Genomic DNA, 25,215 nt, shown 5'->3' on the forward strand with positions numbered 1-25,215 from the left:
ATTATATTTCCTTCATTGTGAAGTGTCTATTCACATCTTTTGCCCATAAGAAAAAAACAAAACAAACAAAAAAAACAGGTTACCTGTCTACTATTGAGCAGGAGGAGTTCTTTATATATTCTGGTTACAAGTCCTTTTTATATACACTATGGATATTTTTCTTTCTAGTGGAATAAAGATGAGAAGTTTTGATTTTTGTGAAGACTCAATATTCTTTCTGGTTAGCATTTTTTGTATCCTATGAAATTTTAGCATTTCTCTTATTCTGAGCAGTTGAACCCCTTTTCTTATGTTTAAAGGCTCTTTTCCATTTTTTCTGTGACCTGCCAATGTCCTTGGTTTGTTTAAGAAAGAATCAATTTAGGGGCCCCTGGGTGGCCCAGTCAGTTAAGCATCGACTTGGGCTCAGGTCATGATCTTGCGATTCGTGGGTTCGAGCCCTGCCTCGGGTTCTGTGCTGACATCTCAGAGCCTGGAGCCTGCTTCAAATTCTATATGTCCCTCTCTTTCTGCCCTTCCCCCACTCTCGCTCTGTCTCTCTCAAAAATGAATAATAAAAACATTTTTTAAAAAGGGGCGCCTGGGTGGCTCAGTCGGGCCAACTTCAGCTCAGGTCATGATCTCAAGGTTCATGGGTTCGAGGTCCCACATAGAGCTTTGTGCCGAGAGCTCAGAGCCCGGAGCCTGCTTCGGATTCTGTGTCTCCCGCTCTTTCTGCTCCTCCCCCACTCAAGCTCTGTCTCTCTCAAAAATGAATAAACGTTAAAAAAAAAAAAAGAAAAGAATAAGTTTATTGGTCTTTCTCATCTTGATTATTTTTATTTTTTTTAAATGTTTTATTTATTTTTGAGACAGGGAGCATGAGCAGGGGAGGGGCAGTGAGAGAGGGAGACACAGAATCTGAAGCAGGCTCCAGGCTCTCAGCTGTCAGTACAGAGCCTGATGTGAGGATTGAACCCACAGACCACAAGATCATGACCCGAGCTGAAGTCAGTCACTTAACCAACCAAGCCACCCAGGCGCCCCTTCTCTTCTTCATTTTTAAGAGCTATTTGTATTTTAGGGAGATTAGCCCTTTATGCAGTGTTTTCTCCCACTTGGTTGTCTTTTCAACTTTGCATAGAATGATTTTTCTATGTATAATTGCACACATGTGTTTTCACATAATCCAGTGTATCTGTTTTATTGCTTAAAGATTTTAAGCTATAGGCTCCCCACTCCCAGGTTATAAAGGAGCTTACCCACATGTACCTCTAGTATTTGTATGATTTTGCTGTTGTACATTTAGACCTGTCCCATTTGGAGTAGATTCTGGTATACAATGAGACATGGAATCAGTTTTATCTTTTTTTTTAAGTTTATATATTTTGAGGTGGGGGCAGGGGGAGAGGCAGAGAGAGACTCCTAAGCAGGCTCCACACCGTCAGTGCAGAATCATGAGATCATGACCTGAGCTGCAACTAAGAGTCAGATGCTTAACCGACTGAGTCACCCAGGCGCCCCAGTTTTATCTTTTTGCAAATGACTGTCTGGTTGTCCCCATATCCTCTATTAAAAAGTCCATCTTTTGGTAGTGATTTGAGATCATATTCCCCAGACCTTTATCATTAAGATACTAAATTTCCATATGTACTTGGACATACTGTTCTGTTGTTTCTGGACTCATTTTGTTCCATTGGCCCATCTGTCTGTTCCCATGGTGATGTAACCTTCTCTAAATTGGAGACTTTATGACATGTTTGAACATACAGAACCTCCTCGTTGCTTGTCTTTGCCAAGGTTTTCCTAGATACTCTTGCTTATTTGTTTTTCCTCATAAACCTTAGAACCAGCTTGTCTAGCTCCAGAAAAGATACTTGTTGATTTTTTAAAATTGAAAGTGTGGTAAATCTCTCTATGAACTTGGGTGAAGTTGACATGTTTATTGCTGTTGAATCGCCCTGTGCACAAACAAGGAACATTTCCCCCATTCGTTTCAGTTTCCTTTCCATAAGACTCTAGGGAGGACCCCTGCAGGACTGTGTGGGAGGGCTTTCTCCATGTGGATGTCAGACATTTCGTGTAGGTTCATTCCGAGTTGGATCCCTTGCATCGCTTATAATGGGCTCTTCTCTCTCACTCTTTGCCAACTGGATACTGTTTGCATATATGGAGGCTAGAATTTGTTGTTGGTAATTTTATACCTTGCTGTCTTACTGAACACTTTATTGTCTTTATTCATATTAGCTTTTATTTTCTTGGGTTTTCTAGGTGTACTTGAATATCATCTGCAAAAAGGAGATCATTTATCTCTTCCTTAGAGTATGTGTATTTTTATTTTTTTATGTTTATTTTGAGACAGAGAGAGAGCATGAACAGGGGAGGGGCAGAGAGAGACATGGAGAGAGAGAATCCCAAGCTCCGTGCTGACAGCGCAGAGCCCAACACGGGGCTCAAACCCACAAACCATATCGTGACCTGAGCTGAAATCAACAGTCGGGAGCTTAACCGACTGAGCCACCCAGGCGCCCCTGAATGTTGTTAAAGCTTTGCATTATATATTGCCAGATCTCTTCTGTTAAAAAATATGGTACCAATTTATATTCCTTCTGGAAGTGTTTTGCCACTCCCTTGCCAGCACTGAGTATCAACACATTTTAAATCTTTGCCAGTTTAATACAACCTTCATTCATCCTGAAGAGGACATCCACAGGGCCCCCTTCTATGCCAGGTGTGTGAGGGAGGCTGAGGACACAGCGGGGAGCAGACTGATCCCGGCGCCCCCACTCTCGAGTCCTTATTCTAGAGTGAGAGGACGCTGTCGTTTGTTTTTTCCTCCCCAGCTTTACCGAGCAGTGACTGACACAAATTGTATAAATTTAGGTTTTACAAAGTGGTGATTTCATATACATTATGAAATGATTGCCACTATTAAGTTAACTACTGTAGCCATCACCTCACATGGTTATTGTGGGGTGTGTGTGTGTGTGTGTGTGTGTAGAACACTTAAGATCTATTCCCTCGGCCAGTTTCAAGTAGATAGTATTTTTCGCTGTAGTTGCCGTGCTCTGTATGCGGGACCTCCAGAACCTACTCCTCTTATAACGCAAAGTTTGTACCCTTTGCCCCACATCTCATTTCCCCCCAGCCCCTGGCAACCAACCTTCTGCTCTCTGGTTCTCTGAGTTCAGCTTTTTTAGATTCCACCCAGAAGTGAGATCGTAATGGGTTGTGGAGCCTTAAGTTTCTAGAAGCTTACAGTTAAGCTTTCCTGAGCCCAGAGGATGGGAAAAGGACTGGCTACCCTAGTGGAGAAACCCTCTTCAGGCCCAGGGAACTCCTAGAAAATCCCCCAGCAGTTATGTAAAACCCATTACCCCCCGCCCCCCCTCTGGAGAGTCCTGGCATCATAAGCCCTCTGGACGCCTCACTTGATGCCCTGCACCACCTGGGGGCTCCAGGAGCCAGGGCCAGAGCCTGCACCTCTCCTGCTCCTCCCCCACCACGGTGTGCAAAGGCAGGGCTGGGTGCTGAGGACCCTTCCCCATAGCTGAGATGCAACCAAACGGGTGATAAAGTGGATGGAGGCTCCCTGGAGCTCCTGCTTTCCCGTAAAGCCCTACCCTGGGCCTGGCCCCCCAGTGTCCTATGAGAAACCCCATCTATTCACAGAGGGCACTGCCTGTTGACACAGACCTCCCAGGTCCTGGTTGGCATCTCTCCCACTTCTGGCAGGCTACAGCCCACAGGCCATGGCCCCTTCCTCTGTGCGGCCTGCCCTGGGCAGCCCCGGTTGTTCACATACTTCTTCCCACACACCTGTGCTCCCAGCTCCACACCTTGCTGTGTAATCCAGGGCAAGCCGTCTTACCTCCCTGAATGTGCTTCCATCCACACCTCCCAGGCTATTGTGAGGACTGGAGGAGGGAGTATTTGCACCAGGTCTATGCAGCTGTAGCACAGGAAGGGGCTCCACAAACATGTTTATTGAATGACTGAGTGAAAAGAATGGATGAACCTCACCAGCGAACCCTCTGGTGGCTGGTTTCCCAGTCAGGGGGTCTGAACCAGAGGATTATCACAAACGTGGGCTCCTGAGTGCACCCTTGGTTCGAGATGCAGCCACCCCCGGCCCCCACCACCACCAAATCCCATCGAGGGCCCAGGCCCCAGAGTCTATTTCAAGTCGTACTGTGGATCTGCTGGGTGGGGAGCTAGACCCAGAGAAAGGCAGGGCCTGCCTGGCCTCATTCAGGTGGCCGGACCCCAGACCGAGCTCCTCCCCACCCGTCCCTGCTCCTGCCGGCATCCGGATCTTGGCTTGCGCATCCCATCTTGGTATCTCAGGACAGTAGGGTGTATGTAGAAAGGGGGATGGGTGTGAGAGGCACAGCCACCACCAGCGCTCGGCCCAGGCAACTGGGACCTCAGGATAAAGGAAATTTCCTTCCCTCTGTATTTATTTTCCACATCCTTGACTTTGAAAGCCAAGCTGGTGTTGATATTTACCTTGGCCGGGCCTCCCCATCTCCCTGGGCCAGCCTCGTGTAAACATGATGTTCCTTCTCAGCTCTGCTAGGGTTGAGGTGGCCTTTTGCAACCAATTCTAGGAATTTTGAAAGTCTGGAGGCATAAGTTCAGGGACCAGCCCCCCCAGGGATCCCAGGGTGTGAGGAGCCCTGGGGGGGGCCTCCGTGCTGGCCTCGGGCTCCCTCCCAGGGATTCCTGCAGATAGCTGCAGCAAAAGAGCCAGACCTCTGGGGGACAGCTAGACGGGCCTCCAGGCCTGCTCCTTCGTCTCACAGCAGCACGGCTGAGGAAGCCCCGCTGTCCCCATGAAGGTTGGCCCCAGAAGTTTGGGGCTCACCAGAGACACACAAGGAGGGACAGAGAGAGGATCTGGCTGTCTCCCCTGGGGCTGGTGGGCAGAGAGCTTACTCACAAGGGACAGACAGCTCTTCGGTGCTTGTCCACGTGTGCCATCTGTAGTGCATTTGGCACCTGGACCGCAGCTGACATGCCGCCCAAGAGTGGGAACCTGCCACGGTGGGAAGTGTGTGCGCAGGCAGGCTGGGCCCCCTCAGAGCAAGCGCACGAGCCAGAGATCCTGTGCTCAGTGAGGGCAGACAGTGCGCAGCGAGGTGGTTGGAGAGGATGATTTGGGATGGTGGTCGGTGCTGCAGAAACGAGGCAGCGGGGCCGGTCGGGGCAGGGATGGCTGCTGTGCGGTGGATGGTGGAGGTGAGGGGTGTTCACGCTCCCCGTTCAAATCTCAGCACCCCCGCCCCCAGGCTAGCCACTGGTTCACTCACTCAGCAGTGAGTGAGGCCTCAGGTAAATGACCTCCCTTCTCTGGGATTTGCTCTCATTATACAAGAAATAGGGTGTCTGTCCTTAGTGCCAAGGGTGTCTTGAGGCGTGCAGTGAGTCATCTGCAGGTGGGAGCCATCATTCTTGTCATCACCCAGCGCAGGTTTGAGCCCACATCAGCGGGCACCACCGGCCGGCTGAACACTGAACGTCTCCCCTTCTCTACACAGATCTGGGACATGAGCGACGATGAGACGGTCTGATGCGGCCCACCCTCGTGTGGCTGGCTTCTCCCTGGCTGCCTGTGGAGGACTTCTCTGTTGCCCGAATGCGACTGCCACCTCCAGGATAGGTGACTGTGGGCGCTGCGCCCCTCCCATCTTTCTGGTCCCCTCCTCTGCATACCTTGAGGACCAGGGCCCCCTCTCCACTGCCCAGGAGCTTCTGGGGTTCTCCATTTCTCCTGATTCATGATCCCGCCAGTTCTGAGCTAAATAATAACCTTGGCTTTGGCATTGCCACTGATCTTGGACTTGGTTCCCTCCACGAGTTCTTTTTTCTTCTTCTTCTTCTTCTGGTCAAGTGTTTGATAGTGAAAACTCCCAGGATCCTTCCTACCTTGGCCCCGGCTGGGGCAGCAATGAGGACAGGGAAGAAGTCAGCCCTACACACAGCCAATGGGGAAATGAGAAACCAGCTCCTTCCGGCAGCCACTGTGGGGGCAGCACCAGGGTCCCTGGGCCACGATGCAAACCCCAGAGAGGGGCCTGTGGGCACCAGCGAGGGCTGATGTGCCTGTGAGCTCTGTCAGCCTGGTCTGCTGGAGAGGGAGGGCAGGAGAGCTGACCTCCATGTGGAACAGAAGGGCCCACACTCGTCCCAGTGAACCCAGAACTCCAGTATGGACAGACGGCAACCCAGACGGCTCCTCCGCCGCTTGGCCTGTCCTCATGTGTGGGCAGAGCATCTGTCCGTCCCTGCTCAGGGGAAGAAAGAAGTTGCCACTGCTGCCTGGGCAGGTGCCCTCCTGCCCCGGAGAGGAGGCCTTGGCACCCAAGCCCGCTCTCCTGCAGCCAAGTGAGGGGGATGCCTGCCCCACCCAGGGGTGCCCTCTACTGTATCAGGCCCAGGACCCAGGCTAGAGTGGAGTCTGAGGCTGGCTCTTACAAGAGTGGGGATTCTGCAGGCCAGGTGGTCAGCGGTGTTCCGGCCTGTGTGGGATCTGTTGGTGCAGGGCCACTGAGCCCTCCCCGGGGCCCGCGGGTCACACACACAGCCTGTGGTTTAAGAGCACTTTATTATTGTTCTTAAGGCTACTTTTAAGTACAAAAAAAAAGATGGCCTGCCAAACCTTTTTTTTTTCTTCCAGGAAAACAGGCCACAGAGAATGGTATATTACAGATTTACAAACATGGAGAGAACGGTCAGAACTCACTGCAACGGCGTGGCTCTGTGAAGAACTCACTGTGCTCCTCCCGAGGCCAGGGAGTGTGTCCTTTCCCAGTGAAATGTTTGGTTTTCTGCTTCCCCACTTGCCGGTGCCCCTCCAGGGTACCACCTATCCCAGATAGGCCAGCGCCCCGGGGCCGTTCCTCCCAAAGCAACGGCCTCGCTTGGGGACAGACTAGATGGCTGTCCCAGGAGCCTGCTCTTCACAGAGCCCACCAGCAGTGGGGTTGTTTTCCTGTGAACGCTCAGTAGCCTGTAGCAATAACAAACTAGTGGCTATTAAGGCAGATGCAGTGTTCTCATAGAATAACTGTGTTCCTGCACTTTTACAGACAAATCTACGACAAAAAAAAAAAAAGATCAACTTTTTTTTCCAAACCAAAAAAAAAAAATGATTACAATAGGAAAGGGGAAAATTAAATAGCTACATATCATTAACAAATTAATTGTTCTTCAAAAAATACCTACAAATTTCTCTGTACATTCTTTACGCACAGCGTAATGATGGTCTTAAAGTTACCTATATAAAAAAAGTGTTCTCACTGATTTCTTCCTACAGAAAATATAGGGGCCTGAATGCGAAAGCCTGGAAGCCCAGTTAAGTGGGAGTGAAATGTGTGCAGGGGCAAGAGGAGAAGGGCTTTTCTTTCGCCTTTTGAAAGACCTGCGGCCACCCTGTGACCACAGCAAGAGCCAATCCGCTGACTTTTATTTCCCAGTGACCATTTTCAAAATTAACCAGCTAACTTGTATTTTTCTTACACTGAAAACCAGCCTGGAGGGCTCCCGCGAGTCCACGGTGCCTCACGGTGGGGAGGGGAGGCGGTCACGCCTGTGTCACCAGGGCAGGTGTCTTAAGCCCTCTGGTGGGTGAGGCTGGAATGTCGCACGGTGGAGGGGTGGGGAGAATAGAAATGTACGTTTAACACAAAAAAGAGGAGCAGCTGTTGAACATCCACAGCTGTGTCCGTCATGCTTTCTTCTTTGCCTAATTTCTAGTTAGTAGCTATTACTATAGCAAACAATAATAAATGCAGTAATAACTGTATAAAGTCAGAGGAATGTATACTGCCTTGGCCCCAGCGTACGAGGAAGCACACAAAATACCATATCACAGATTGTCAGTAATCTGCTGTTCAGCCAAAAGGGTTGAAAGGGAACGGTTTCTGCATGGAGGGAAGTTGGAAGACACAAATCCCAACTCCCCTGGGCACTAGTAATAAGCAGACAGGGATGCAAAAAATAAATGTCAGCCGGCAGCAAAAACTCCAGCATCCTGCACCGCGGCTGACCAACGACTCGACTGCCCGTCTCCAGGGCCGGGCGGCCCCGCGCTGCTCAGGAGTAGTGTGACGACCAAACACAAATCTCAGAGTACAACTGTACCAGCAGTAAGTATATCTAGGACTGTAACTGACAAAAATAAACTAATTCTGAAAAGAAGCTAGTAAGTATTAAGGTTCTTGTTTACTATCTATACAATTAATAGAAACCAGCTATTTTTCTCCATTAAAACATGCATCACGTTGAAAGCACTATAGAATCGTCCAACCTCAGCTCTAGTCTAACAAACTGCAGTGTTTAGGAAAGGTAAAAATGCCCGTGATTGGTAGAGTCTGCAGTCCAGTTGCGAGCACCTGAAATCTAGAGAGAAAGACCTATAACCTGTATGAGACTTCCCCTTCCAAAGCTGTTTTGTCTAAATTAAAACAAAACAAAACAAAACAAAAAACAACAAAAACACAAATGGTCAGAAATGTCATCCTTAAACCCTTTGTTTTTCAGCAGTTTGCCCTCAGAGTACTAGCATCTCACATAAAGTTGTCAGGCAGGCAACTTTAGCCCTCCTCCAATAGTGCAAATCAGACGCGACAGTTCTCTGTTCTCTTCAAGTAGACGTGCGCGCGCGCACGCACGCACGGGCCGGACCAAACACGCAATGGAAGCTAAGCCACACACACCCTGGTCTCGAGAAGCAAATAAAAAGCACAAAGCATTTGAGTCACCAACGTCATGGCCTGTGACTGAGAAAGCGTGTGCCGTGGAGTCCTGGCCCCCGTCAGGGCAGCGGACCTGCATCAGAGGTCTCTTTGGTAACTGAGGCAGGAAGGTAGGACGCTACATCGGATGCTCCACGTGCAGCTCCTGCTCTCGTGTCGGAGGGCCCCCAGGTACGAATACCAAGCAAGTACAAAACAGAACAAAAATCCCAACGACATGGTTTTTGCGAATAAACCATCCCTTCCCTACCCTTCCCCCTACCCCACCCCCCACAAATTTTTTTTTTTTTTTCTGTGTTTTAAGCACTGACTGTTCAAAGCTCAGGCAAACCATGCAGATTGACATCTTGTTCAAGGGTGGTGCTCCCTTCACGAGACCACGGAGGGAGAGTGACTGTGGCTGACCATGTGCGCCGAGGGGCTGGAGGGCTGGCCCCTGCGCGAGGCTGACTCGGGGCTGCTGGATGCGCCATCCTTGGCCGCCTTGATCTGAAGCCACGTATCACCCAGGGCTTTGGCAAAGTGGTCGTCCACGGAGCCCGTGATGGACACTGAGTTGGGCGCCGGCTCGGGCTCCTTGTAGTTCTTGCCCAGGCTCCTGCGGAAGTGCTCCTCCACCACAGGGTCACAGGTGGTGGTGGCTGTTGGGGGGGTAGGACAGCAGTCGGTCAGGGCTCTGGGGACAGAGGGCCCGTCTCCACCCGCCCTAGCTGGGCATTTGGGCAAGTCGCTTCTCTGAACACAGCAACGTGCCACCCTGGACTAGGTGTGAGTTCAGAGAGAGAGTGCATGGTCTTAAGTAATTGTAGATCTTGTCCCACTACAGCAGGATCCTAGAGGTTTCTTCCCTCTGTCCCACTCAAGCCAGACACAATGCTGGGTGCCTGTGGGCTCAAAAACAACCCACACTTTTTCCGACCTCTATAAAACAAGCTCCAGGGGCTAGTTGTTCCGTCCACGGCACGATGCCGAACTGCAAACACTGCACTTGAATCCTACCCAACGAGGAAGCCCGAGCCCCCGCCCGGCTGCCTCCCGCCCCACACACAGGGTGACTTACAGCTCGGGGCCCTCCGGTAGCTGGCTGGCCCGGCCGCCACGCAGCCGCTGTGCGCGATGGGGCAGTGCGAGAGGTTACAGTTGCGGGTGCTGGCCGAGGCGCACGTGATCACCGAAGGCCGATTCTGGGGAGAAGAGGAGGCTGGGGTCAGCTGCGGCTTCAGCAGGCAGACAGGGAGTGGCGTCGCTTGCTCGCCCCAGCCGGGACCCCAGTCCTTCCACACGCGGCGCAGCTGCGAGGGAAGACGCGTCTCCGTGTCCCTCTGCCACCGTGGACAGGCACCCATCCTGCCTGCAGGGAACGCGGCTCCTCCGCGCAAGGCCCTTGTCAGCACCCTCCCCTCCTCTGCCGTGAGCGTGTCCCGCAGCCCTTCCTGATGAGAGACAAAGTGAAGCCCAGCCTGTCTGCTGCCTCTGACTTCAAAACTGAAGAGAACCTGCTAAACCACAGCAAATTCAGTGAGCGGGGCCTCGGTGGGTATGTGAGAAGCCTTCACAGCCCCTCCAGTCAAGTCCCCAAGAGCAGCCCAGTCCCTGCCTCTCTCACGGTGTGCCCTGTACCCCTCCGGGTGCTCCAAGCCATCCCAGGACCCTTCCGACATACTCCCGGTTTCTGCTTAAGCTAGAGACAGCTCCAGTCAGTTTCTACTATGACCACACAAATCACGACAGAGGCAGAAATACAGGATGTATCCCACCCCTCACCCCCTCTGCTCTGCCGACACTCTCCCCTGCCCCAAGAACATCAATACTGTCTGCCTGGTAAACTCTGCTCATCCTTTAAAACCTCATTCACCTATCCTCTCTGTGAAGACTTTTATGGCCACCTGCACGTTCAGCAAGTCAATCACCCCTTGTAAGTGCACCCAGAAGACACCGGCACCTGGCTCCTCTAGCCCAGGCACACTTGAGAGCAAGGACCAGGAAGCGTTTCTGGATCCCCAGACCTTGGCCTGGTATCCAGGACAGAGAAGGTCTGTGAATCAAATAGCCGCCTAAGGTTCCAGCCAGGAAAGACCTCTCCTGACAGTGCAGAAGACAAGATGGAGAAGGATGTGCCCTGAGTTGCAAGACAACTGGAAGACAGCTGGTTGAAGGGCCGCCCAGAGGGCCCGGGGGGGAGGGCAATGTCAGTGTGAGGGGGATCAGGGCTCGTCCACCCCTGGCCTTCCCTTTAAATATTTCAACCAGTAGCCAGGATAAAGATACGAAAAGCTTGCACAGCAAACCTTCCCATGATGGGAAATGAACAGGAGTGAAAAACACGTTCTGTGATAAAGATCTGGACCTACAAGGATGAGCCAGGACGTGCTTGGATCTAACATGAAATTACTCACATCCAAGATGGGGGAAGATGTGGCTTAGCAGCAGCACGTTAAGGAAAAGTAGGGAGTTTCATTTATTAGCTCAACACATCAGCAATGGGGATGGAGTGAGTGCAACCCATCCCGGTATGGGCAAAAATGGCGCCACGAGAACAAGGCTCAGAGGCCAAGTAGACCTGCGGTGAATGCCAGCCCTCCACTCATCAGGCAGTAGCCGCACCCCTCTAGCCTCCATTTCTCCACGTGTGAGAAAGGAAGAGGAGCAGCTGCAAAGGGGTTGGAGGACCACCTGAGGTGAGGGGTTGGGGGCCAAGCCCGTGGTGACAGGGGAGTCCTGCCCTTCAGGGGCTGGTCATGCTGCCTATGGAGGACAGCCTGCAGCTTGAAGCCTACCTTCCGAAGGGTCTTTTTAATGCTGAGCCCATGTTCTCCCCACCTCCTGACCTCCATCCACGAGGCAGGGCTAAGATAGCTGTGGCCAAAGTGACCTTGCCCTGTAGGCCAAGCTGGAAATCTGACCCAGGCATGGGGCCAGCTACTAAGCGAGGCTCAGTAGGAGACTGAGATTGGTCTCAGGAGCCATGGGATGGCTGTGCCAACCTGGCTAGGTGGGTGAGCAGCAGAGATCCGGGCTGGTGCAGAGCCAGGGGAGGGAGAGCCTGGCTTCCTCACCAGCTCTCCCAGGCAAGGGCCGGCCCTTCCTTCCTGGTAACTGCTGTACCCATGACCCTGGGCTCCAGGAGACGGCCCGGGGTCCTCCCAATAAAACTCCCTTCCTTTTGTGCTTACGTCAGCTCAGGCTGGTTTTTGTTCCTTGGAACTGGAGTCCTGGCTGACGCAATGTCGCAAAGTGGGGACATGTTTTGGGGAGGTGGTCACAGAAGGCAAAGAAATGTAAAGCGTCCTAGAATGAATTTAGAGAAGCTTGGAATAAAGCTAGAAGAATAAAGTCAACGTGCGGCCTTTATTTCAGCCACTCCCGGACAGAATATGGCCACCTAGCAGGGGCCAGCAACACAGAACCACCGATGAACAAGGGGATGCTGTGAAGACATTCTAACTTCACTCCTGGCAGCAGGTCATCTCTAGGGCACCTCCCGAGATGGAGGGAACACGGTGGCTGTGCACATGGACAACAGGGGGCAGTCTCATCTCCTCCCCCCCTTCCCCCCAACCCACCTGGCAGAGGGCTCCCAGGACAGGCCACACCACCACCCTCCTGTTCCGAGCTCAGGCCCATCTCCCTGACTCTGGCCGAATGCACGCTGTGCTTCAGCGCCACACACCCACCTGGAACAGACTGTGAGCTCATGGGATGCAAACTCCTCCCCCAACACCCTAGTTTTCCAGATAGAGAAACCAAAGGCCCGAAATGAGTAACCTGCTGGAGCCTCCACAGCAAACCAGCAGCAGGGCCAGGCTGAGAATGTGTCACTCACACTCCACTCACTCCTCTCCCCACCCACATTGGCTGCATGTGGAACCGACGCTGCCCTGGAGAAAGACCGACCACGTGAGAACCATCCCGATGGACACTATCCCCCAGGTTAGTATTTAACCTTAGCCTGCATCTCCCCATTTGCTGTCAAAGCCACTCTCGCGGTCTCTTCTGGAGCTTCCTTTAGGACACACGATCCCCTCAGAGCCGCCATCACAAGAACACAAAGTGGGGTGACATTTTCTGCAGCCTCCCCAGACATGCCTCTCTGGGAACTTTCCTTTTCTGGTTCCCGGAGATGTGAGTCACATTTTCCACCCAACAGAGGAAGGCTTCCCCTGGCTGCCCTGCACCGCCTGTCCTGCCTGCCCACCGCACACAGCTGTGCCGCTGCTCCAGGAAGCCCCCACCCAGTCCTCTCCCTTGCTCAGAGCTGCAGGACGGCAAACTCACTTCCCCACAGGAGCCACCCTGACCGCTCACAAATAAAACAGAACCCCAGCAAACAGCCTCTGAGCTGACCATGTTGCTCACCTCTGTGTGGTCAGCAGAGTACCGGGCACAGAACTCGGTAATGTCTGAGCAGTAGCTCAGGTTCTAGTGACCGGCCACACCACACCACACTGACAAAGGAGGGAGCTCATTGAGCGGTTACCCCATGAATGAAACACACATGAATGATAACCTTTGCTTCATCACCACCCCCAACGTTAAATGAAAGCTTAGGGGTGTGGCCACCAAGTCGGGGAAGCCAAAGGCTTCCCAGGAAAGCTGTCAGCCTGCCCCACAGCCATGGCTTTGTTCTCCATCCAGGGATCCCCTATGAACTCAGGTGGGAATTCAAGGTTCTCAGTCCTAGAAAGCCTGCTCCACAGCCGCACAGCACATCGGACAGGCCAGGGACCTTCCTGCTGGGGGGCGGGGGGCAGCCAGGCACGTTTTACCGTAGGGTCAGGGAGACCACGGTAAAAGAGCCAAGTCACTGTGTCCAGCAGCATACTTCTCACACAGCAAATGTGACCCAAACCAACCAGAAGACCCTCAAAGTCATGGAAACCCATGATCCAAGAAACACTAAAGCTTCAGAGACAGCTGTTCTGGGCAGACATGGCTCCAGGGGCTCCAGGGAGCTTCTTCCTCCAAGCCACCATGGGCTTAGAGACTCATCTTCCCAGTGGAATCCCACCCCCACCTTGCCAAGGGACTCCCCACGGCAGTGGCTGCAGCCAGAGGGCTGAATTCCCTGTTCCTAGAATCAAATTCTCTGATGCCTAAAACACCTCTACTGTGGGCTCTGAGTGCAATCCTCTTTGCACGCACCCACTCCCCTGACTAGACTGCAAGCTCCTTCCGGGTTGGAAACATATTCCACTCATGTGTCTCTGTACCTCCAGAGCTTTGCCGAGTGCCCGAGGCACGGGCAGTACTAGTAAGTGTGCAGTAAGTGGCTGTCTACAGATACGTTAATATAGTTATTTGATAACCAGTCTCCTCTACACTAAAACCGTGAGTGCCCTTATCTTGCCTGCCCAGCTTCTAGCATCCTCGGACATGGTAGGTATCTACCCCGTTCTGTTACATGAATGAACGAAACAAACGGGATGCAGATGTCTGGCTCCCCCGTGGGAAATGCAACCGTTCGTCGGCCTTACTGGATTCACAGGCACTGGCACGACTTCATCCGATGCCAAGGCCCTGCCGACAGCAGTTACTACAGACTAGATCAGAGACTGGCGCCAGGCGTGCTGGGCCAGCTGTGTCAGGAGGGGTGGCCGGAAGCCCAGCGACAGGCACTTCGGTGGGGGGCTGCAGGAAAGCAGAGGGGAGCCCAGAAGCAGAGCCCGGGGCCTCCAGCTGCACGCAGCATCTCCTCAGGACCCGGCACCTTCCTCCACTCACTGCCAGTCGATCTTAAACAAACACTGACAGCGGGCCCTATTAGGTCACAAGGCCCTAGCGGTTCAGAGAGAAACACCATGGGCTCATGCAGGGATTCCAAACCTCAATGCCAATGCTTCCTTTCGTATTTCCCCAGGAGCCCCATTTTTGAAATATTGGGTTTTTAATCAAGCGAACTGTGTTTATTAAGTAATAATTTAATTTCCTTATTTTCCTTTAATAAAAAACATTCCTATCTGCCAATCACAGATATCTCACCAGCATGAGCTAATAACCCCTCTGACCACTGACTTTATAGAATTCCAACCCAAAGCAAAGCAACCTGACATTTAACTTCGTCACAGTGTGACCTTGTAACAGGCCGCCACCTCCCTCCCGGTCCTCTGCCCCGTGGTCTCCACCCGGGCCGCGGTCCCCACACCCCTGGACCAACGACCGGCCGCCAACCTGAGCCCTCCTGGACAAAGGCATACCTGCTGCCGCTCCGCAGGGGTCAGCGTGGGCGCGATGCCAGCCGGCCTGCTGGCGTCCATGCTGTTCTTGGTCAGCGCCAGGGGCTGCTCCATGCTGAGGCTGGGGAGGGATGTGTACAGGTGGTTGCCGTGAAGGCTCATGGTGGGGGCCACGGCACGCTCGATGGGGCTGCGGCTGCGCTCCCGGGGGTCTTTTCGGCAGTCTCCGTTGGCAGTCTTGTTCCTGAAAAAGAGGAATGAGCGCTCGGATGGAAACCCTGGCATGCTCTGAATGGCGAAGGGGAGACCGGCCTTGCACCGGGCGCCTCATGCTGATTATTTAATTCCTCACCGCACTAGGGAGAAATATCTCATCACCATCGTCATCTCCATTTGCCGAGGCTCAGGCCAAAGAGCTCCAGTAAGGCAAGGAACCCCCGTGCTCACCCAGGTCGGTGTGACGCCAGAGCCCCAGGGTCTGAGGTCGGCCGCGTGGGGCCGTCCAAGCGAAGATGCCACCCCTTGGCTCAGCACCCTGCCCCTGAGCGGGGATGTGCTTGCAGAGCCCTTCCATAATAAACTCCACTTGCTCGGAGCCTGGAGAACTTGCCTGCGTGCTCCAGGCCGGCTTGGTTTGACAAGGATCTGCCACTCGGCATAATCCAAAGTCACCAGATGCCTCCAACGTGGAGGATCGTGTTCTAAGCCTCCAGCAGCATTAGCTCTCTGGATCTTCCCCACAGCACGAAGGAGGTGCCTCAACGACTTTCTTTCCACGTGACAGAACTGAGACTCAGGGCTGTGGTGCCACACTGGCTGAGAACTGGTGCCGTCTGCCCCGGCTCCGAGCGTGCAGCTCTACCATCCAGAACATACCGACCACAGCAGTCCACTTGAGGGAAGTCCCTCAACGGACACTCCCGAAGCCCTCAGCTGTGTGGAACATGGGTGGGGCTATAAACACCACCCCCACCTGCAACCTGAGTGACCCAGTCCAAAGGCAGCATCCTATATTGCATCTGTTAGAGAATGCTACATACAGCGTGGGTGACTGGCAAGGCACAGCCGATAAAAGACCAGGAACACCATTGTGGGCTCAGCCCAGGTCCCTCCTCCCCTGTTTATTCCTGGGGTTCTTTCTGCCTTGGGTCTCAGCCCCCACAGTCCACCATGTTCTTTACTGCCAGGACAATCTTTTTTTTTTTTTTTTTTTTTTTGTAACAAATGAGAAGTCTTTTAACTAGAAATGTGGTGGGTAATTTCAATGACTCTTCTTTAAGGGATGCAAATTATTCTCAGAGTCCACAGCCACCATCCGCCTCAGGGGGCAGCCTGTTTCACAGCAGAGAAGCTTGGGCTCGTGCACTGAGAAACCCAGAGAAATCAACAGTCACAGCCCGCCTCTCCGCCTGAATCAGATGAAAGGTAAGCTAGTATTTTATGCACCCAGGCATGCCTTCTCCCACTGCAGACTCACAGGCAGTTGTAGGAAATGAACACACGGCGATCCCATATACCCTTTGCCCTGCTTCCCCCAATGGTGATGTAGGATGGCACCACACCCAGGCTACCCACACTTAATCTGCCCGCCTGATGCAGGTGTCCGCTTTACTTGTTTTCATCCCAGCGTGAGCTCTGTATAACGCAGATCCGACCACATCATGCCCTTAGTTACAATTTTCAGCAGATTGGCACCGCCTTCTCGCGCGGAGTCCCAAAGGCCGACCACCTTCCCATCCTCACACCCCCAAGCGTTGTGCTCTGCAGTTCCGACAGTCTACTTGCCATTCTTCAGGTAAGATGTGCCAGTGCCACTTTCTGTGGCTAACGGTATATGTGTGTGCCCCCCCCCACACACACACACACACAGCACTCACTGCTAACCATGCCTGCAGCTTTAGGAGCTGTGCTCTGGATACCCAAGGGCCCAAGCAAACCTTTAATAAAAAGCTCATCACACCAATATTAACAAAGTCTTCATCTGCGCCCCCGCCCCACCTTTCCGGGGGCTTCCAGAACCACACCAAGCCCTGCTCATCCTGTACCCTCACTGCCCGGCACGCTACCCAGCGTGGTAGGCCGTGGTGAGGACCATGAGTGAACAAAAAGGAAGCCGTACACGGGTGACCGGGGAAGGAAAGGCAGGCCCCACGGCCACGGAACGAAGGATGGGCAGAATCGTGAAGGAGTGAGAGCAGAGGGGCCGCTTGCGAGTATGTTCACACCTTTCAGGTGGATTGTGTGCCAGGATCAGTACGCCATCAGGGGCTAGGTGGAAAGAGCAGGAAACATGGCAAACTCCAGCCCCAAGCTTTAGTTCCACTCACCATCTCACAGGCAAGCCGCTCAGCCCAGTGCCCTCATCTACCATGGGGTCACAGTACAATATGTCTCGGAGGGGTTTAAATAGGGACTGGACATAATACAGACCCAATAATCGTACTAGCACAGGGCAAGTGAGCAGTGAACGCGGAGGGACACATCAGCTGTAAGCCTAAGTAATTCACTGCGTAAGCCACAGCTTTTCATTTATGGGTGATTTTTCTCCCTCTTATCCTCTGGGTTGACTATATAGAATGACTTAAAAGCAGTTTGAGAATAAATTTTCAGCCTATTAAGGCAATCACAGGAGAATATGTTCTGGTCAAACAGTTCCATATATGCCACATATACCCCAACAATTTTCGAAGAATTACAAAAACCAAACAAAAACCAAACAAAACAAAAAACCTTAATTTTGAAACCCGCCTGTCCACAATTCCATCTTCCTGTGATGATTCAGAAGACATTACAGGGCTTCCCAACGAACGCCTCCGGGGCTATGAGAGCAAACAGCCATAATCACACGGCATAGATGAGGCCGTTTCACTGGACAGACTTCCAGCCAGTCGGACCCGAGATAAACTGGACTTTACCTAAATGGAAATTTATCGCTAAACATGCAATTTATCAGACTAGGGAAAAACTACATTGTCACAATACTCCTCTTCAGTATCAGGTTTTCTTCTCAATCTGGATAAGACGTAATGCTTGATAAGGTGCGTGAACTGCTTCCCTGAGACTATCTTCTCCCTGCCCGCCAAAATGAGGTTCCTGGAGCCTACTGAACACACTCCAGAAACTCTGGACGGAATGATGAGCTTCCCAGTCCGAATCTGCCTCTGTCCAATTCAGACTCCAGTTTATCAAGCAACGTTGACTGAGCCCCTAACCTGTGAAGGCCACAGAAAGTAAGACACAGCCCTGCCTTTTCACAGGCTCATGACCCGGCTGCAGCAGAGAGGCCTGGGGAGGGGCCAGGCTCACACATGACAGCTACAGCCCCGGGGAAGCCAGCACGTGCCACATCACAGACAGGGGAGAATGCGGGAAAGAGCCAAAGGATGAAGAGTAGCCTAGGCTGGTGGGAAGAAGCAGCCTGAAGCTCAGGCCGTACATACCTGTGACCATCCAACGTCAGAGTCACCAGCACAGACCTACTACAGCACCGGTGATCCTCCGAATCTCATGCCCAAGTGGCACTTCAATACTGACAAGGCACAGTGAGGTGTATCAACCCAGCCGGGCCTCCGGACAGTCAACTGACGCGCAGGGATTAGTAAACCACGTTATAGGGGAAAGGGATGCCCCAAGGCAGTAGTGAATGGTCTAAAGGCATCTGGCTAACAGGGCAATGCCATACCCACAAAGTGTGCCCCCGAAACCCGCTCTGCACCCACACCGCCCTGGGGAGCAGGAGACAAGAACTCTGGGAAAGCTAACCAGAAAACTGATCAGCTGCAAACATGACACAGTGGGACATCACGGATCAGACAAGACACTGAAAACACAGAAAGAAAACATCTGAAGTACCTGGCATTTAATTTTAGTAAAATTATATATTACTCACATTTCCAGCTCACTTTCCTGGTTCCCGGAGCTTAACGACAGACACTGTTTTCCATGTTTCCCCCTCCTCCAGTGAATCATACCCAAGGCTCCACTGCTTCCCAGAGCATCATGTGCTCTCACGGACAGCAGACAAACCGCACGCTTCCTGCCTGCCAGATCCAAGTCGCCCCCGTCGCAGTTAAAGACAAAGTTTGCTCAGGAAAAACCCACTACAGCCCCATCAGAGCCTAAAGGGCTCCCAGGTGCCTTGATGCCACGGCCGGGCTGCTGCCTCCGATGCACCCGGCCCCCTTCCTGAGAACCCACACTCATCCTGGGGCGGGATTGCCAGTGCCAACTGTTTCAGGAGAAAAAACGGAAAGGTGGGTGGGGGTGTGTGTCCGTGGGGGGGTGGGGAACAAGGGTAAAGAGGTGGTAAAAAAGAAGATGCATATTACACTTTCCTCCAGGACAAAGCGTTCCGGGGAACGGACACCACATGCTCCCTCTGCCCTCTCTGAGCTGAGAAATCAGAAGTGTCTACTGTGCTTGGGGAAAAGTAAGCTGGATTCCAAGCACTGAGACTGTGAAAGAATCACGTGAAAAAAGTGCACCGTGTCCATTTGTATTCTCATTAAAATGGGATTTTCCTGCCCTTAAACAGGAGCTTGGACCTGAAACCAAACCCTTGGGAAGGTACTACTTGATATTCTTGGGCCTTGACTGAATTCCATTAACTACTGACAGCCATTAAATAAACCAATGTGAGTCTGAATTCCTCCAGCAGGGGAAGGGATCTGTGTATAAGACATTGTAGGTGTTGCTTTCGAGGAAATATTCTGGGCCCCAAAGGCCCCCATGCTGCAGGTCTCTCAGCCCAGGTGGGTGTGGTGGGGCCCACTCAGACCCCAGGCCCAGGTCCCAGTGACACACCGAACATCCCTGAAGTGACAGAGTGCCCTGTGGGGTGGGGCACCAGAGCAGTCCTGGCGGGGGTGAAGTGAGGGTCTGTGGCAGCCTCCACTGGTGCACGAGGGCTTAGTGCAGACAGAGCACTAAGGACCCAGGAGCAGGGGTGAGGTGGGGGGAGCAGGAGCCCATGGGGTGAGGGTCGCAGCCAAGATGCAATCGTCTCCTCAGCATAGTGCTCCTCCTGCTCCCATTTCACTCCTCACAGGAATGGTCGCCCTCTGGGAACGAACAGGACAGTTCACAGTTCGTGAACAAACAAATGTTCACAGTCTAGCACAAACAATCAGCTCAGTAAAGCAGCTTTGGTTTTAAAAAAGCTTCACCAAGACAACATACTTAATGCCACTGAATGGAACACTAAAAATGGCTGGGGGTGGGCGGGTGGGGGAGCGGTGCCTGAGTGGCTCAGTCAGTTAAGCATCAGTCTCAGGTCATGATCTCATGGTTCCAGCCCTGCAATGGACTGTCAGCACAGAGCCCGCTTTGGATCCTCTGTCTCCCCTCTTTCTCTTTCCGCCCCTCCCCCACTTGTGTGCGGGTTCTCCCTCTCTCTCAAAAATAAATGTTTTTTAAAAATGGCTAGGGGCGCCTGGGTGGCTGTTGGTTAAGCATCCGACTTTGGCTCAGGTTCTTGTGGTTCATGAGTTCAAGCCCCACGTCGGGCTCTGGGCCGACAGCTCAGAACCTGAAGCCTGCTTTGAATTCTGTCTCCTTCTCTCTCTGTCCCTCCCCTGCTCAGGCTCGGTCTCTCTGGCTCTCAAAAATAAATAAACATTAAAAAAAAATTTTTTTTTAATGGCTAAAGGGGTGCCTGCCTGGCTCAGTCAGAAGGGCATGTGACCTTTTTTTTTTTTTTTTTTTTTTAACGAGAACTCAAGTGAGAAAGCAAGCATGAATGAGGGATGAGGGACAGGCAGGGACAGAAAGCCAGAGGAAGAGAGAGACGGAGAAAGAGGGAGAGGGAGGGACAGGGAGAGAGAGGAGAAGAAGAGAGAGAGGGAGAGAGAGGGAGAGAGAGAGAATATCTCAGGCAGGCTCCATGATCAGCACACAGCCTGATGTGGGGCTCAATCCCACAACCCTGAGATCATGATCTGAGACAAAATCAACAGTCGGATGCTCGACTGACTGAGCCACCCAGGCGCCCTGAGCATGTGACTCTTGATCTCACGGTCATGAGTTCCAGCCCCACATTAGGTGTAGGGATTACTAAAAAAATAACACTACATTTTTTAAAAAAATGGCTAGAATGGTACACTGTATGGTAAATATGCTTTACCAGAATTAAAATTAATGATTTTCTCAAATTAAAGACAAAAAGCATCCCACAGCCACCACTTACTGGGTTCCCCCTGGGTTTGTGACAGTGTAGGTGGTGCCGTCTCACTCGTGCAGGAAAGAGGAGCAGGATGCTGGAGATGAACACTTAGCCAAGGACGGAGGGGGAGGCAGGGCATCAACCATCTTCCCCCTGGGTCGCTACAACAGCCCTTCACCACCTCCTGCTTGCTCCATGCTGCCGGGAGACCCTGTAGGCCTGGTCCTGTAGGCCTTGCTCTCCAGTCAGCCAGCTCCACGGGGCGCTCCAGAGGGCCCTGCACCCCTATGCTCTGCTGTCTCCCCAATGCCCTGCGCAAGGCTGAGCACACGGTGAATAAGTGAATTATTTAAGTACCTACATTACGTGCGTGTCAAGTGAACCGCATCTGTGGTAAATGAAAAGGGAATTAAGGAAATTTCAGGGGCAATTCCTAGCAGGAGAGACTTTCTTGAAGAGCAGAATTCAGGGAGCATTTAAATATGGAGAATAAGCAGTAGTGAAGATACCTTCCCCATTTTCTGCCGTCTCCCCCATTCTCCCCTAGGGCATCCAAACCTCACATACCCCCTCTTGCTTTCTCCTTGTGAGCAGGGTAACCCACAGCCTCCCGACATGCTTCCAGATGTGTCCCCAAGCATCCTGGTCAAGCCTGTCCTCCTTAGTACCAACTACAGACAGGAAGCAGAGGGGGCGGTGACACTGCCAGGGCACTGCTGTACAAAGGGAAGGCAGAGACACCCTCCTGGGTGTAAACTGATGAGCTGCGTGTCACAGGCAAGAAAAGTTGGGAAATGTTGCCATTCACGGTGTCGCAAAGACAGAGAACAATCTGGGACCTCTGCTTTGGTCACGAACATGTCCTGGCCAGCAGTGCAAAGCAGATGGAGACTGCCTTTGACTTGAACTCTAGGGAGAGACTGTGTTGCACACGACAACTATCATCCCTCAACATCACTTAACAATCAAGACAAAAGCCAGAGCCCTGCCACCCTCAGAGGTTCAAGGGAATCCAACCTGTGCCTGAAGGGCACTACAACTGGTGACTTACAGGGTTACCACATCTATCCACCCACGTAACTTTTCCCCCTATGACTCCCTGACAAAGGTAGCGTCCCCCACTGATAGCTCAGATTTCAGAAAACGATGACACAGAACCAAGCCACACGCTCCCCACTTGCTCTATCGCATGACATTTGTGACCTGCAGTCACAAATACAGTATCTTTATTATCGCAAACTATCACCTATTGAACGCTACATGCCAGGTCATATTCTAGACTGTAATGTGTTATTCAGTCTCTCACTACGCTACACAGTAAGTATCATCATGCCCATTTTATAGAGGAGTAAACAGGTTCAGAGAGGTCAAGTAGTTCATCTAAAGCTGCAAAACCAGAACCGTACAAGGATTCTAATTTCTATTTGACTGGTTCCAAAGCCTTTCCTTTTCATCGTTCCCTCTCAAGCGAGGGGGAGAGTGGTAGAGAAAACTACCAACACCTATGAACCTACCATCCAAGACTAACAGATGAAATTACATATTGTATTTGCTTCAGACCTTTTCTTTCCTCTTCTAGGAAACGCTGGCAGCCATCAGTACAGGAGAACAGGGCAGACTCAGCTGAAACCCTTCCTCTGTGATCGCCCCCCAGGCTTGTTCCCCACTTCAGCTCTGGATGCACCGCTGTCCTGTATTTGGGGAATCTTCCTATTCGTGCTTATGAACTCTCACCACATAGGAGTAGATCTGTAAACAGTATGTAGCACACTTTTTAAAAAATGTTTTATTTATTTATTGAAAGAAAAGGAAAAGGAAAAGGAAAAGGAAAAGGAAAAGGAAAAGGAAAAGGAAAGGAAAGGAAAGAAAAGAAAAGAAAAGAAAAGAAAAGAAAAGAAAAGAAAAGAAAAGAAAAGAATCCCAAGCAGGCTCTGTGCCCGATGAGTGGCTCGAACTCACAAACAATGAGATCACGACCTGAGCTGAAATCAAGAGTCGAACACACAACCGACTGAGCCCCCCGGGCGCCCCATTAGCACGTTTTAAATTTACATCATGGTATCAATCACACTGTACATACTGCTTTGCAGTCATGCTTTCCTCCCTCACGTGGCTTTGGGGCTCTCCTCACGTTCCGACCTAGAGATCTAGTAATTTACCTGCTGTGTGGTATTCCTTCATAGGAACACACCATAATGTATTTATCCATTTCTCTACTGACAGGCATCTGGACCATCCCTGGTTTTCCCTCATTATAAATAACCCCATGGTGTTTCCATCTCTGCACATCCCTTTGTGCCTGGGTGCGGGGGTCTCTCAGGATCTCTCAGGCAGATATCTAAAGTACACTGCTGGGTTGCAGTGCTCACACAGATGTTGCCAAAACCCTTTACGATGTGGCCGCCCACTCTGTCTGTACCTGCCTCTGCCAGCTGGACATCACCGTCCCTACCAACGTGCATCCTCTGTGGCATCCAGCTTTGGCAGTCTGCGGATCTCTGTCATTCTCGCGGTGCGGAGTCAGTCCTCCTGGCTGTTTTAACTCGCATTTCTCTAGTTGCCAGCGCAGGTGAGCCTATTTTCATATACGTATTGGTCATTCTACCTCCTTGGCTTTTAATTTGTTACAGGTTGAATTGTGCTTCCCCCAAAAGATGCTCAAGTCCTAACCTCCAGGACCTGTAAATGTGATGTCACTTGGAAAGAGTCTTTGCAGATAATCTAGTTAAGATGAGGTCATGAGAGCGGGTCCTAATCTAACACGACTGGAGTCCTTATATACAGGGGGTAATTTGAACCAAGTGATAAACCCATAAGGGGGGGAAACAACGTGAAGATACACGGAGAATGCCATCTACAAGCCAAGGAACGCTGGAGGCCACCAGAAGCAAGGAGAGAGGCAAGAGCAGGTTCATAGTCACAGCTCTCAAGAAGGAACCAACCTTGCTGACACCTTGATCTTAGACTTTGTAGCCTCTGTCCAGAACTGTGAGACAACATGATTCTGCAGTTTAAGCCCCCTACTTCGTGGTGCTTTGTCAGGGCATTCCTAGGAAACAAATACAACTTCCACAGCCTTTCCCTGCCATTACTTTATGCTTCTTTAGATATTCTCCACACGCAGGGTTTCTTCTGCTTCATCTATGATACACACGCACACACGCACACGCACACACACACACCACGAATGTTTTATAACTTCATTTTCAAATAGGTTCATAAGATCCACTGGACCTTGTCATGCAAGCCTGTCATTATGAGGCATATTTAATGAGCACCAAGAAATGACAGCACAAGCTGAGACTGTGTGTGTGAGGCCAGGCCTGCCAATAAGAAGCTGCCCCCTGACTTCACCTCCAAGAGCAATTGAGGAAGCCAGGAAAAGGCAACCCCATCTGCCCCCACAAACAAGGGAAGAAGCTCATCAGCCAAATTATAATCCAAAACCTTGTGGCTCAGTAACATTTTGGACAGATGAAGGCACGGACAACCCACCAGATCTTTCCATCATTCCTACAGCGATGGGCCCATCGATAACCAAACCCTCGAGCCCACCGGCCAGCTGTACACTGTCCCCCGCTTGCATTCACTGCTTGTGCCTGCCCTCTGGGTCATCCGCCGCTGTTCCCTTGGAGCATAGAGGGAACTGGCGTTCAGAGGTGGAACAGCTGGTAGGAGGTGGGGCAGGGACTCAGATGAGGCCAACCTTGCCTCTTCTGCTGAAACTGCCTGCAAGGTTTTCAGAAATAGCACATTTCTCTAGTGCTGGCGGGTAGGGGAATCACAAGGAGCGGACAGTGTAAGAACAACTACATATCTAAGTGACATTTCTGAGATCATTGATGTGGACTCTCTCTGTATAAAGGAGTCAAGGGTTTCCAATCAAAGCCTTCTCAAAAAGGGGAGGCACTAAATCAGCATAACAACATCTCCATATATTCTTGAGCCTTCGAGATTCCTCAGACATCCCTCTTGTTCCTCCAGCAGGTCAGCCCTAGTGAGCATTTTGTGAACTCCTGCCCTTCTTTCTGCAGGGGACTAGAAGGATCTCCGGGGGAAAGGGGGTCTCTCTTTTCCTCAAGCACAGTTACTATGCAGATCTGCACGAGGGACTCCAGGGCACCCAGGAAGCCTGACTGAGGTC

At 51.7% G+C, this 25,215-nt stretch overlaps 2 protein-coding genes across 7 annotated transcripts in view; one reads left to right on the top strand and one right to left on the bottom strand.

Annotated features, from left to right (window-relative positions):
• Positions 1-5,810, top strand: part of ATG7 (autophagy related 7) — a 247,699-nt gene extending 241,889 nt beyond the window's left edge. For all 4 annotated transcript variants that reach the window (XM_049642730.1, XM_049642731.1, XM_049642732.1 and 1 more), the window contains one exon: positions 5,520-5,810. In XM_049642730.1, the coding sequence (XP_049498687.1) occupies positions 5,520-5,552 (33 nt within the window). In that variant the 3' untranslated portion in view covers positions 5,553-5,810. The remainder of the gene's footprint in view (positions 1-5,519) is intronic.
• Positions 5,811-8,439: 2,629 nt separating this feature from the next.
• Positions 8,440-25,215, bottom strand: part of VGLL4 (vestigial like family member 4) — a 164,006-nt gene continuing 147,230 nt past the window's right edge. For all 3 annotated transcript variants that reach the window (XM_049642751.1, XM_049642750.1, XM_049642749.1), the window contains 3 exons: positions 14,933-15,155; positions 9,799-9,922; positions 8,440-9,379 (listed from right to left, as the gene is read on the bottom strand). In XM_049642751.1, coding sequence (XP_049498708.1) covers positions 9,108-9,379; positions 9,799-9,922; positions 14,933-15,155 — 619 coding nt within the window. In that variant the 3' untranslated portion in view covers positions 8,440-9,107. The remainder of the gene's footprint in view (positions 9,380-9,798; positions 9,923-14,932; positions 15,156-25,215) is intronic.

Source organism: Panthera uncia, chromosome A2 (assembly GCF_023721935.1).
Source record: "Panthera uncia isolate 11264 chromosome A2, Puncia_PCG_1.0, whole genome shotgun sequence".
Classification (NCBI taxonomy): domain Eukaryota; kingdom Metazoa; phylum Chordata; class Mammalia; order Carnivora; family Felidae; genus Panthera; species Panthera uncia.